General features: G+C 53.5%; 1 protein-coding gene across 2 annotated transcripts; it reads right to left on the reverse strand.

The window, feature by feature from the left end:
* Positions 1-638: 638 nt before the first annotated feature.
* Positions 639-8,541, reverse strand: C18H19orf81 (chromosome 18 C19orf81 homolog). 2 transcript variants are annotated; one of them, XM_076839431.2, is made up of 5 exons: positions 8,475-8,541; positions 3,080-3,152; positions 2,858-2,978; positions 1,526-1,659; positions 639-966 (listed from the first exon to the last, which is right to left on the reverse strand). In XM_076839431.2, the coding sequence occupies exons 1-5, from the start codon at positions 8,539-8,541 to the stop codon at positions 771-773; spliced, it is 591 nt and encodes a 196-aa protein (XP_076695546.1). In that variant the 3' UTR covers positions 639-770. The 2 variants fall into 2 exon arrangements, with proteins under 2 accessions (XP_076695546.1, XP_076695545.1); XM_076839430.2 differs by having other exon boundaries at positions 1,526-1,676; positions 2,854-2,978.
* Positions 8,542-13,933: the final 5,392 nt, after the last annotated feature.

Here is a 13,933-nt window from a genome sequence, read left to right on the forward strand (position 1 = left end):
GGCGAGAAGAGGAGCAGAAGTCGCGCTGGGTCCCTACCCGCCCCCTCCCCCTTGTCGGATGCCCCCCAGTCCGCAGGGGGCCTGCGTGGCACCTGTCTATCAAGGGCTTGTTCATTCTGGATGGGTGCCGCGGGGTTGGGGAGGGTGTTGGGGGTGGGGAGGGGGAGGAGAGGTGGGGGAGGGGGGAGGGACTGGATGGGGGGGCAGCGCGGGGTGGAGAGGAGAGACAAAGCAAAAAGAAACAATAACAAAAGAAGAAAATACAAAGCAAAAGAAACTAGAACACACACACAAAAAAAAATCCAGAAAAAAAACCTGAAATAAAAGCCCGAGAATTGTCTTCCAAGGGGGGGTGGGAGGAGGAAGAGGAGGGGGCGGATGAAGACGTCTGGTTCTAGCTAAGACAGGGATGACATGCGTTGAAAGCCCCGGCGCCCTGTCTTCCCTTCCGCTGGCCTCGGTTCCTCCCTTGAGGGATTGGGATCCCAGCGTCCATTTGCAGGGACTGGAGTACGATTAGGGAGGCGGGGTTATAATGTGGGGGTTTGTCCCTACCCCCCATCACCTCCCTCCCCCTGACTCCCCACCAAGATTTTGCAGAGAGAAATGGCTTTTGTACCAGGTCATTCTTTATAATTAAACTCACAGTATCCACCCCCTCGAGCCGGCCCCGCCTCCTTCCTGGGGAGGCAACGCCCCCTTTCCTCCGGGGTTTGGCGTGGGACGCCCAGGCCCACGGGACGGTGTGCAGCTGGGGCCCGCCCTGCGCGTCAGTCTTCCTCCGTAGGCTCCGCCCCCAGAGCCTGGAGCATGTGCCGCCGGACCAGGGCGCGGCGCAGGTGCAGGCGGTAGTCGCCCAGCAGCAGCTCGTCGTGGCGCACCAGCGAGTGAGCAATCCCTCTCGGGCTGATCCCTGAGTGCAGCAGGCGCGAGCGCGTCTGGAAGTCCGTGACCGTGATGAGCCACCTGCGGGGCCGGGGCCGAGGGAAAGGGGCGGGGCGAACACCAAAGGGGAACTTGCTCCGCAGCCCTCTGTCCCTCGCTAGGTCCCTGTTCGTTTACTGACTGTAGCCACTCTGTCCCTGAGGTCCTCTCCTGCCGAGGTCAGTCCGTGCCCTGACCCCCATCAAGCTCGGTCCTCTCGGCCTGGCTCTGCCCCCTAATCACAGGCTCCCCCTTCTCAAACCGCCGCTCCAGGCCCCGCCCTCCCCTGATCGCCCCCGGACCTGCCACTCCTGTCTTCAATCCAGTGCCCCTTCATAGCTGCTTCTCCAGGCTCGGACTCCACATCAAGGCCTTGCCTTGGTCTTGGTCTTGTCACTGCCTGATTAACTCAAAGTCGGGTGCCCCGCTGCGCCCATTCCCGCTGTCTCTCAGTTCTCTCCCGGCCCCGCCTCGGCGCCCTGCCTCCTCCCTGCTCTTTCCTGGTCTCCCAGCCCTTACTCTGACTCCGCCTCCAGCTCCACGCCCCGCCCCGCCCCGCCCCGCCCTCCACGCTCCCAGCCCCGCCTCCACGCGGGCTTACCGGTCCCGGCGGCCCGCGGTTCCACAGATGACGTTCACGTTCTCAAAGCGGATGCTGCTCACGCACCCGCTCTCCATGGCCCCGGGCAACTCGGCCTCAAGCGCCTCCAGCACCTCCAGGTGGGTAAAATCCTCCTGGGGGAGTCGAAGAGCTTCAGCCCTTGATGCCCTGGTCCAACCCTTCAGTCCTAGTTAGAAAGTCACCACCCTAGACGCCCTGCAGAACCTGCCAAGGTCCCAGGTGGCGTTTGAGGGGCGGGGATCGCACTTGATCCCAGGGTGTCAAACGAGAGTAGGGGACGATAGGTATCTTTCAGCGTCAACTGACATTCGAGGTCATTCTCCAGAGACTCAGTTCTCGCCAAGCCAATGAACAGTTGCCTGAATGATTCCCAGTGTGGCCAACTTCAGCAGTCTACCAAAAACTTTTCCAGCAATGCGATGTATGGTACTATAAGCTCCTGAAGATTTCTGCCAGGATTTAAATTGTAACTTTTCCTTTTAAAGCCATATTTGCATTTTAAGGATGTTCATTTATCAAAACATAAGGGACATGGCGTTTTGACGTCCTATCAATCTATTTAACATTCAGAAGAATCTCTTGATCACCAGCCACGTTTTCAGCATGAGACTGCAATTTCAAAAGCGATTCAGAGTTGTTAAAGCATATACCGTTACTGAGGAGCTAAGTGAAAACGCATTCTCACCTCCAGAGAGGCAAGGCTTAGGTGGGGAGGAGCAGGAGCTGAAGGGTCCCTTCCTCAAAACTCCACAGGAGAGGAGTGATGGGGTGGGAGTTGGTCCCTAAAAGGAGAACAATCCCCGTGTTGGTACCAAGGCACACAAATTAGGGACACCTCAGAGGCCGGTGCCTGGTGCACCTTAAGTTCCCATTAATATCGGCTCTTCTCGCTGCAGTGCTAGGTGCCTGGAACCTGCACATTACCTACTCTAAGAGCAGGGATTGCCCAGGGTCCCGATTACCTGTTTGCTGAATCTGTCAAAAGCCTGAGTATTCCTTGTGAGTTTTTGTTAGACTTGAAACTTTACAGAATTTTCTAGCATATGGATTGCAGGACCCCTTTGTCCTCGGTTTTTCCCCAAACCTCTCAGACCCCTCTGGGATGAGCAGTGATAAATTGAATGACTAATCCTTTGACAAATTCACAATCAATTTTCAACAAACTGTCCCAGTGCCAAAGCCACAGCTGGTAAGCCACAGAGCCTGAATTAAAACCCTGGCCACCTCAATCCTGAGTCTGTGCCCTTTCAGCCCCACCAGCCAAGCTGCAGAAACTAAGGCCCTGGGCCACAAAGGTCAGGGGTCACTCACCGAGGTCTCCATGCAGAGGCAGAGGGGCTGGGCAGCAGGTGGCATGGAGAACTTCCGAATGCATGGGAGCTCTCTGTCCAGTGCCTCATATTCTGCAATGACCTGCCGCAGGTACTGCTTCCTGGGGAAACAGTGACAGGCAGGGACATCTGAGGTCAGGGGTCATTGCTGTCACATCTGTGGGAGCTGAGGTCAGAAGTCATGGGGCCAGAGGCCACTCACGAGGATTTGATGGGCCTGCCCTGGATCCGGGCCTGTGTGTCTTCTGGGATCTCCAGATTCACAAGGAGGGCTCCTGTGGACAGAGTATGCAGTGTCAACTGCCCTGAGCCCTCCTCAGTCATGATTCGGTTTAACTGGGGATCACTCAGTGCTATCTACACCACCCCAGGATAGCTCCTAGGTCAGTGCTGTGCTACTGTCCCTCAGTTCCCAACTCAGCCAGGTCTGAAATCCTGGGACTGGGACCCATCACCTCCCGAGATGTTTTGACACCTGGTTCCCATCAGGCTCTGCCTGAAGGGGGCGCCAGAGGGAGGTTGGAGTGAGACCCATTTGGAAGGGCCTTGCTCCTTTCTGTGACCTCTTCTGGTGGCCCTGCCTGGCTTCTCAGGGCAGCAGCATCACTTGGCTCCAGGAGCAACATCTGCATCTAGTTTGATGTTTTTCCAACCTTTCAGAACCAGCTTCCTCCTCTGGCCCCTTCTTGACTGCTGGCTGTGGGTTAGCCGCTCTCTGCCTCATTCCTGGCTGCCCCCATGATCTAGCTCCTCTTCCGCGAGAGGTACCCAGCACACGGCTGCCCAGCCTCCCTGGCAGTGACCAAGCTCTCGCCCACAGAGTGCTAGCAGAGTGAAGGGTGAGATTCTGTGGTCATTTCCTTAAAAGAAATTGCTTGCCTTGGGTTTTTCCCCTTTCCTTGGGCTGGAATGTGGGCGTCACAGTAACCCGGCTTGCTCCACACCAGGCTGTGCTGAGCACCAACATGGGAGGAGCCTGGGGCTCTGAATGATCTCGTGGACCCCAGGTGTCCCGTAGTCCAGACCACGTGCCCCCGTTACATGGGCTCATGAGAGAAGTAGACTTCTGTCATCTTTATGCTATTTTGTTTTGGGGTCTCTTTTTTAGAGCAGCTGAAGAGAGAAAAGCAGCCCCTAACAGCCAGGAACTGTTGTGCTCAGAGCCAAGCCCTGGTGCACTCCTGTAGGACATGAGCAGCTTCCCACACCACACCCTGGCAAGGCCTCTGTGACTGCAATGAGGAGACAAGACCACCTTGAATCTCATCTCTGCACACACAAAATCACCAACATTGTCCACACCCCAGAAATGAGCAAGCACTCCCTCCTGGCTCAGAGCTGACGGCTGCTTCTTTAGTAGGCCCAGCAACTGGGGATGGAACCCAGGGGTGCTTAGCCACTGAGCCACATCCCCAACCCTTTTTATATTTTATTTAGAGACAGGGTCTCGCTAAGTTGCTTAGGGTGTCACTAAGTTGCTAAGTGTGGCCTCAAACCTGTGATCCTCCTGCCTCAGCCTCCAGAGCTGCTGGGATTACAGGCATGTGGCACCGCAACTGGCGCACCGACAGTTTGCAGAAGTCAGCCTTTAGCACCTGTGTTCCAGTACAGGCATCTCCAGCACACACTGCCACCTGTGCTCCTGGAGGTCTCTGACTCCAGGCTGTGGACACTGTAGGCACCCTGCTCTGTTCCCATCCTCCCTCTTCCCTTCTGTCCCCTGGGCAGCTGGAGTTGAAGCCCCCAGACCCCTGCTCCCAGAATACAGTCCTCGCCTGGTGGAGACTTGCTCTCTGCCCAGACCTCCTGGGCCAGAATCTGCATTTTTAAAGGCTGGCCTGTGAGAAGCCCTGCCCTCGCCCGGATCACAGGTTGACCCTCCTCCCTTTCTTCTTGCCCTGCAGGCCTCCCCCACCCCTCTCAAGCACAGAGCCTCCAGCTCCAGCCCATCTAGTCCCAAGTCCTGAAGAGCTTGTCATGGGCTTGCTCACTTGGTGCTCAGGACAGCTGCACTTTGACCTTTATGTCTGTGATATATTAATTGAACCTGTCCCCCCACATCTTGTGAGGGAGGAAGGCAGAGGCCCCGGTTTTGTCCCAGCATCTGGCACTGTGCCAGGCACATGGTTCATAGTAAGGACTGAATAAAGCTCAAAGGAACATAATCATCAGAAGCCATGGGGGGGATTTATTTGGGTCCTACTCATCATTTTTTGGTACCAGGGATTGAAACCAGAGGAATTTAACCACTGAGCCACACCCCCAGCCCTTTTTCATATTTTATTTAGAGATAGGGTCTCCCTGAGTTGCTTAGGGCCTTGCCAAGTTGCTGAGGCTGGCTTTGAACTTTCAATCGTCCTGCCTCAGCCTCCCAAGAGGCTGGATTACAGGTGTATGCCTGTCTTATCTAGGTCTTAATTCTGAAAAACCAAATAAAAAACAAATGTTTGACATAAGTAATGGGATATGAGTATGTAGTAGGTTTGGATGACATTCAAGAATAATTGTGAATTTTGCTAGTGTAATTATGGCTCAGTGGGTATGTAGCTAGTAGAGATGTGAGCTGAAGTATTTTGGGATGAAATGGAATTATGTCTGCAACTTTCTTAAAACAAGTTTGTCCTATAGAATGGCCTCCTAAAAGCATGTGTGGGGGGCAGGGTGCCTGGATGAAACAAGACCAGCAAAGTATTGCTAGTTACCGGAGCCATTGCCTGTGTGAGTTCATTACAACATCGGTTCTATTTTTGTACAATGTCAATTCTATTTTTGTATATGTTTAAAATTTTTTTTGTAATAAAATTCTTTAAAATTTTATCACAGATAACTTAGAAATAAAAATTATATGCCCTGCCGGCTTGGTGGCACTCGCCTGAAATCCTAGTGACTTGGGAGGCTGAGGCAGGAGGATTGTTAGTTCAAAGCCAGCCTCAGCAACTTAGTGAGGCCCTGTCTCTAAATAAAATATATTTAAAGGGCTGGGGTTGTGGCTTAGTGGTAGAGCGCTTGCCTAGCATGTGTGAGGCACTGAGTTTGATCCTCAGAATCACATAAAAATAAAAGGTAAAAGGAATGTAAGACAAAATTAGATAAATAAATAAATACACACACACACACACATATACACATATATTATGCATATATATTTATAAAGGGCTTGGGATGTGCCTTAGTGGTTGAGTGCTTCTTGGTTCAATCTCTAGTACAAACAAAACCAAAATGATATGCCCTGGAAAAGTGTGTTCAATGACTCATGAAGTGGCTTTGGTGATGTCAAAGATGCTTATGAAAAACTGCAGCTGCAATGGCTTCTCATACAACATGACATTAGGAATAAGAAATACTGGGGCCGGGTTGTGGCTCAGTGGTAGAGCACTTGCCTAGTAAGCATGAGGCACTGGGTTCGATCCCTGGCACCACATTAAAAAATAATAATAATAAACAAATAAACTAAAGGAATTGTGTCCATCTTCAACTAAAACAATATTAAAAAAATAAGAAATACTTCTAAATTACAAGAGTGATGTCAATACAGTCCTTTAAATGTACGTGAATATGTATATGAAAGGTATGCAAATTATATTTAAATTTAAATGTATGTGGATTATACATTTAAATTAACTGAAGTAATAAAAGCATAAATTTAAGTTTTTGCTGAATAATTATCATTTATTCTGTCACAGCATCTCAGAGGCCTCCTCTGTGCCTTGGAGGATGCTGGACACCAAGGGCTGAGTGAGGCCTGGGAACCCCCAGTCTGGGGAGCAAGGGAGGAACTGGAAAGTGCAGGGGAAGCTCAGTCCCGGAGCAATCAGGGAAGGCTTCCCAGAGGAGGTGCTGTCCACGGTGACACCTGAGGGGTAAGGAGGAGCCTGCCAAATAAAGAGGTGGCAGGAAGAAGGATATTTCCTGCAGAGGGGCTGGTGAGCCCACGGAGCCAAGAGAAACAAAAGGACAGGGTCATCTGCAGGAACTCCCTAGAGTCCTCTCTAGCCCAAGACCAGAGCACTTCCTGCAGTCATAGGTGATTAATTATTCCTGAGATGGGACTCGGCATCTGCCCTGTTTGTCCATTAGGCCCTCCAGGAAAATTGCTGGGCGTCCACAGGCTCCTGGCGGCCTCGGTCAAGGTCTGCAACCTGATAAACTGAAAGTGCTATTGGTTCCTAAATGTCACAACAGCAGCGCTGGACCTGTCCACCCACACAGCTGCCCAGCTGCCCGGGGCGCACGGCTCAGCTCTTCTGAGCTTGTCCATAAATTACCTTCAGCACGCAGGGCCTCTGGGGTGAGATGGTATGGGGCCGGCTCCCTTAGATAGCTTCACAGGCACAGCATGGCACCCGGGAAGGAGACCCCCAGCACCCACTCCTGCAGGCCCTCTACACCCAAGTGACACAGGAGGCTCATGCACTGCCAGTTCCCTTGGGAATACTCATATCCACCTTGAACCAATGTCTCCCAACTCTTGCTGCTCATCAGAGCCACCCAGGAAAACCGCAAGTACTCACCCCACCCCACCCCCACCCCCACCCCAGACATTCTTGTTACGTGAGGTCTGGGGTAGAGTTAGGTACAATTTTTTTGTTTGTTTGTTTTTTCAGTAAGCTTCTAATTGGTATGCAGGGGAAGGGAAGTCAAAGATCCCTGACTAAAATGACGATAATCCCATTCCTCTGCCTGGTAGAAGTGGGCAAGTGATTGAGTGCTGACCAATGGGATGTGAGAAAGGTCACTTGGGGGATCTAAAAATGAAGATCTCTGGAGGTGATGCCTGGGACTGTAGCAACCACATATGACCATGAGGTAAGCAAGATGGTATGCAAAGATGACATATCCCAAACCAAGAAGCTGGACTACAGAAAGAAACTGGGTCTTCTGTGATACGGCTGAGCAGCTGACTCAACAAAACCCAAACCCCTACCTACACACACATACTTCTAGGTTTCTTTTGGGGTGACATAATGAAATTCTTAGTCTTTATCCGAGTCCAGTTGTCTGTTACTTGCAGCCAAATGCATCCTCACTGAAATATTAATTACCGTTGAGGAAGTGAATGAACTGTGCTAACGCACAGAGTGCAAGCCGGGAGAGCTTGCAGGCAGGGGCCTGAGGGGACAGACCACACAGGACCTCAAAAGCTGGTGGGGAAGTGGGAAGCCAGAAAGGGCTGTCAACAGGGACAGCCAGGGTCAGTGCGCCATGTCAGAAAGAGCACTTGGGAGCCATGTAGACTGGGGGAGAGAGACTGAAGACCAGGGAGAAGGTGACAAGAGGGTCCACGTGGAAGAGAACCAGACCAGGCAGACAGGAGAGTCAGAGGACAGGAAGTCGGGGACTGAGGAGCTGTGGGAGGGAAAGGAAGGGGAGATGCTGAGTTCAGCCTGGAAGAGAAGGGCCTCTGGGGGAAAAATGGCCTCAGAATTGCTGAGGCCCAGAGAGTCATGGGAAATGTAGTTCTGGGCTCAGAGGATGGGCCAAGGGCCTGCAGAGGCTTGTGAGAAGTGTAGCTGGAGGTCAAGGAGCCACTGTCCAGGATTCTGTGAATGAGAATGCCCGTGGCTCACTCAGGACCACCCCCCAGGCCCAGCTGGTACCTGCCTCCTTGTGCACGCAGGGGCTGCCCAGGGTGGCGGAACACAGAGGCTCCACCTCTTGCTGCATCCTGGGAAGGCGGGTGGGGGGTGTCTCAGGAAGGTGGGAAGGACTCTGCCTAGGCCACCCACCCCCGGTCCTTCTCCCTGCTTCCTCTTCTTTTTTGAAGCCCGGGAGGGGAAATAAAGAATTGGAAGGCGGGGACCACATGGTGACCCTGGTGCCCCTGACCTCGGGGACTTCCTGTGCGGCCCAGCGCCTTCTTCCCCACTTCACTGCTCCTTCCTTGGCCTCTCCCTGTGTCCTGGGGTCCCTTTCCCCGTCTCTCTCTCTGAACCCCTCCTGCTCACTCTCTCCCCACTTCTCGGCCCCACTCCCCCCGACCCTCCCCTCCCTCTTGCTGGGCTTCTCTGCCCTCCTCTTCCCCGTCCCTCTCCTCCCTGGCTCCATTCCCCGCCTTCTCCCTCAGTTTCCCCAGCCCCTCCCCAGCCCCACGGCCCTTCGGCTCTTCATACTCTGTGGCCTGTCTGGAACTCTGTCCCCCTCTCCCCCTGACCCTGCCTCTCTCCTCCCCTCTCCCCAGCCTCCTTCCTCCATCTCTCTTCCCTCATAGCTGCCTCCGCCACCGTCCCAGCCTCCCCTTTCCTCTCTCATCCCTTTCTGTTCCCACTTGCCCTCCGCTCATCCCTGTCTGACGCAGGAACTGGTTAGACACAGGCGAGTCAAACTGAAACTGGGTTCTCTAGGGGGAGGGGGGGGAACAGAGGCCCGTTGCCATGGAACCCGGGGGTGGGGCTGAGGGTTCTGACCCGGATCAGAGAGGAGAACTGGGGCCTGGACCCTGGGCCTAGGGAGGAGGCTGGGCCTGGACCCTGAGTCTGAGGAAGAGGGAACTGGGGCTGGACCCCTGGTTCTGGGGCTTTGGGTCTCAAGTGTTGGGTGAAGGGTCCGCCCTGTGTGTTGCTAGCCGTTGCCTTTTTGTGTCTTTAGAGCTCTACCCAGAGCTGCAGGCAGGAGGCTGGGCGTGTTCCCTCTGACCTCCGGGCCTTCTGCCTCTGCCGCTCTGATCTCTGCTTTCCTTTCTCTCCAATTCCAGAGGGTCCTGCCTTCGCTGACTGTTGTCCCCACTTGCTGGGCATCAGTTTCCTGCTTTCTAGGCAGTAGCCCCTTGATTCCCTTAGTGACCTGCTTAGGGTGAAATTAAGAATCAGTCTAGCCTCCACAGACAACTTGTACATATATCTCTTTTCTTTCTACACTGAAGTTGCTGGGCTGATCAGAGTCAGGTTGGAGCTGGTGAGGCCACTGTGGCAATGTGCAAGGAGAGAACCTGCCTGAGAGCGAATACAATTGGAGGGAAGCAGATCCCAAAGATGAGACAGTCAGGTTCCTGGTGATGATGGACACAGCTGGATCTAGCTGAACCTGAAGCCCTCATCTACCCAATAAATTCCTCTTATACTTAGGTAGATTCAATTCGAGTTTTTGTCATTGCCAACCGAAACAGTCTAGATAAATGGTCTCACTCAGTTCTTCTGTGGCTCTGATTCCCTTCCTGCATCTTCACATCTCTTTCTCTCCTGTCAATCTGTCCTTCTCCAGTGCCAATTCCATCTTTGTAAGGTGGGGACCCTTTGCCATGGCCGTAGGCACACCTAGTCCCCACAGCCCCTTGGTCCGGGAGCTCTCTGCCTCTTACCTCTCAGCCCCTTCCTCTCTTCCTCCCTCTCCACTCCCACTTTCCCCCTCTCTCTGGAAGCCATTCAGTGCTGCTCTTGTCCCACCTGGACCCTGGTCCTAGCCTCCTCCTGTCCTCCCCACCCCCAGCCTCTTTCCCTCATCCCCTTCCCCACAGGCAAGACTCCAGAGAGGGTCCCTCGGCACCCAGAGCTGGCGCCGCCCCTGCCCTGCTTGTGGACTCTCCATAGCTTTCTGGTGCCCTTGGGTGGTGTTCAGTCTTCAGTCCCGCTCCCCGCCACCTCTGCCCCTCAAGCTCTTTCTTCTGCCTCCCTCTATGAGTTAGTTGGTCCACCCTCCCACACCTCCCCCATTCCTGTCTCCACTCCATGTGGGAAGCCACATGCTGGACCTCCACCCACCCTCCTCCCTCACATCCCACCTGTTCTCAAAATAAGAAGCCCAAGTGCCCCCTCCTCCAGGAAGCCCTCTCTGACTCCTCCTCCTGCCAGGAGTGTTTTTGGTCTCCTTCAGCTGCGTCTTCTTTTCTGCTCCTGTTCCAGACCTGTCAACACTGTCCCTGCTGCCCACTCTCTGTCTTGCTCAGGGATTGGTCCCCTGACCCCTCTCTGCCCCCCAGCTCACCTCACAGTGGCCAGCCCTCTGAGAAGTTCAGCCCATGTGAATTGGATGATCAAACAAGTGACTATTTCCCCTCTATCTCTGTGACTCAGCAGCCCCCAACCCCATCTGCCCTGTCTGTCCTGGTCCCCGTGAGAGAACAGACGGCAGAGAATAGGGTGCAGGCTCTGGAGTCAAGCAGATCAGCATGGGATGCTGTGCAAACCCGGGCAAGTGTCTAGCCCTCTCAGAGCCTCAGTTTCTTCATCTCTAGTCAACAATGCTGCCTTGAGGGGCTACTGGTAAATAAATGATGATATCTACCCACCTGACCCCAGCCAGGCACACAGGGGCACTCAGCACTGTCTTCCTGGGTTCTCTGTCTCTGCATCTGGATTAAGCTGGCTTCTCTGGAACCCTCTCTCCGGTGACCTGTCTCTTCCCCCCTCTAGCACTGGGCCCTCTGTCTGTCTTTCTCTCTTTCTCCCTCCCTCCTTCCCTCCTCCTCACTGAGTCCCCATCTCTGTTCCACTGTGTCCAGTCTCACTGTCTCTGGGCCTGCCTCCCTGCTTTGCCCCCACCTGTACCCCTCCGCCCCCCCATCTCTCTTGGGCCATCCGAATCCCACTCTCTGGCCTGGCGCCCAGCCGGGGACAAGCGGTCCAAAACCAGCATTTAGAGGTGATGTCAGCACTGTGGGGGTGCGGCCGGTTGTAACCCTGCGTGGAGGGGTTCCTGCCCACCTCTGCCAGGCCCTGGCCAGCTGGACTGACCTCTCCTCCCAGTGAATACCCTCGCCTTGGGGACCATGTTTCCACATATGGGTGCCTATCCCTGCTGTGGGTCTTTGTCTATGTCCAGGAGCGTCTGTGTGTGAGTCGGTAGGTATTTGTGCAAATCCATCCATCCATCCATCCATCCATCCTTTTATTTATTCTTCCAACACCTGTCCATCTATTCAGTTGGTAACTGACCCATCCATCCTCCTGGTATCCATCGGTCCAGCACCTTCCATCACCACTCCTTCCATCACCACTCCTTCCATCACCACCCACCCAGGGGTCCGGCACCCACCTAGCCATCCATACGTAATGAATACACCCCTCTATCCACTCGTTCCTCCATCCGGCCCAACAACAAATATGTCGTGAGTGCCTGCCATGTGCCAGACCCTGCGCCTGGTGAGCCGCGAGCCGTGTGCCCCAGCCCTCCTGTGGCAGAGCCCTCCCGCCCCAGCCTGAACTAGGTTGCTCCTTCTCGATGGCATTTCCCCTCCTCCTCCCTCTCCCCTGCTCTAACCCACTCCCTCTCTGTGCTCCGCTCAATCGGGGTTTCACGGGGAGCACACCCTCCCTGACTTCTTTCTCAGTCACCCAGCACCCTGGACTTGCCTTGGTAGCGTGGATCCTAGTTAGGAGCCTGGAATGTTGAGTTATTTGATCATCTGTCTTCTCACTAGACCACGAGTTCTCCCTCCACTGGGATTTTTTGTCTATTTTGTCTAGTTCCCAGCTGAATCCCTGTTGCCTAAAAAAAAATGTCGAGGACACAATAGATGCTCACAAAGCATACATCAAATGACCGTGTGAATTCAATGGGATAAATATGGAGGACTCTCCTTCTGTCTCCTGGTTCCTGTTCTTTATACCATTCTACATTCCCAGGGGCAGTGGCTTGCAAGGGCCTTCCCACATCCCAGATGCACTAAAGTTGTGGCTAGGGCAGGGACTCTAGGTTGACACTCACATGTTTCCAATCTCAAACCTGACACTTGCCAGCTGTGTGGTCCTGAGGAGGGTGTGTCCCTCTCTGGGCCTCAGTTTTCTCACTTGTCAAATGTGATTAAAGATTAAATGAGCAAACTCATGCAATTATTAATTACGCCAGCACTAACCACTAGCCATTTCTTCTAAGCACCTCCTGTGCATTTAAATTAGTCCTTAAAATAATGAGATCAAATCTGATCTTCAAAAGTATCATCATCCTCATTTACAGAGGTGGAAACCGAGGTGTGGAGAACATGGGAACCCGCCCAAATCTCCATAGTGAGAGAAAAAGCAGAGTGGGACTTGAACCTGATGCTTGGCCCTCAAAGCCACACTGGGTGCCAAAGACTGCCCCTCAATGCCTGGGCAGCCTCAGAGTCCAGGGCTCTGGAAACGTGCCCATTTCTGAGTGTGTGCATGCCTGCTGGCCTGAGGAATGGGGCTGTTGGTGGAGCCTGGACAGGCCCCTGCTGGGTGCAAGATCTGGCTGTGAGAATGGCCATAGAGCAGGGCCGTGCTGCACTCTCTCCAGGTATGGGCTCATGCAAGCTTCCCTGGGAGTGAATGCAGACCCATCTGCAAAATGTGAGCAGACAGGAGGATGGGAGTCCGGGGTAAGCCAGGGGTCATTTTTAGAGGATTCTGCCATCTAAGGACTGTAAGATGAATACAGTTGCCCAGTAGAGAGGGCAATCTAGTTAGGGGGGAGTCTAGAAGACCTGTGTTACAGTTGCATTTGCAGAAGCAAGAAATCTTTTCCTTAAAGGTTGTATTTATTTGGGTGTCCCTGGTTGGGGGTAGGCACCAAGTGACATTGGGGGCCTTCCAAAGCCACCTTTCTGGGCTGGGACGGTGGCTAGGTAGATCTGGACTTCATCAAGGGAATTAACCTCCATGGGTCTTGTTTGTCTCCTCTGTGAAATGGGAATAACATAATTGCACCCATCTCAGCACCAAAGTGAAGATTAAACGAGAAAATGCTTTCAAAGCACTCAGCACATTGCCACTTTATCATAGGAAGAGGCAATTATCATTAACTGCTATTAATATACCAGAAACTGCTACTTGCTGCTTTTAAGAAGTATTCATTAAAGCACCGACTTGGTGCTAGAGTTTTATCTATTCTGACTGGTTTTTCAAACTCTGCATCCCTTAGGAAATAAGTGGATTGTTTACAATCTGCTGGTGAGAACGGGGCGAGGAGCCAGGATCATAGAGCAAGGAGCGGCCCCTTCGGAGCCTCCAGCTCTGCCTCCGCCTGTGAGGCCTCCTCCTGCTGCCAGCCCTCAGAGCGGCTCAGGGGAGGCACCAGGGTCCGGGGTTTCTAGGTCTGAGAGCCGCAGAGCCCTGGTGCCAGGGGGGACAGGGGTCCTGATCCCAGACCTCTGAGGTGGAGG

This window comes from Callospermophilus lateralis, chromosome 18 (assembly GCF_048772815.1).
Source record: "Callospermophilus lateralis isolate mCalLat2 chromosome 18, mCalLat2.hap1, whole genome shotgun sequence".
Taxonomy (NCBI): Eukaryota; Metazoa; Chordata; class Mammalia; order Rodentia; family Sciuridae; genus Callospermophilus; species Callospermophilus lateralis.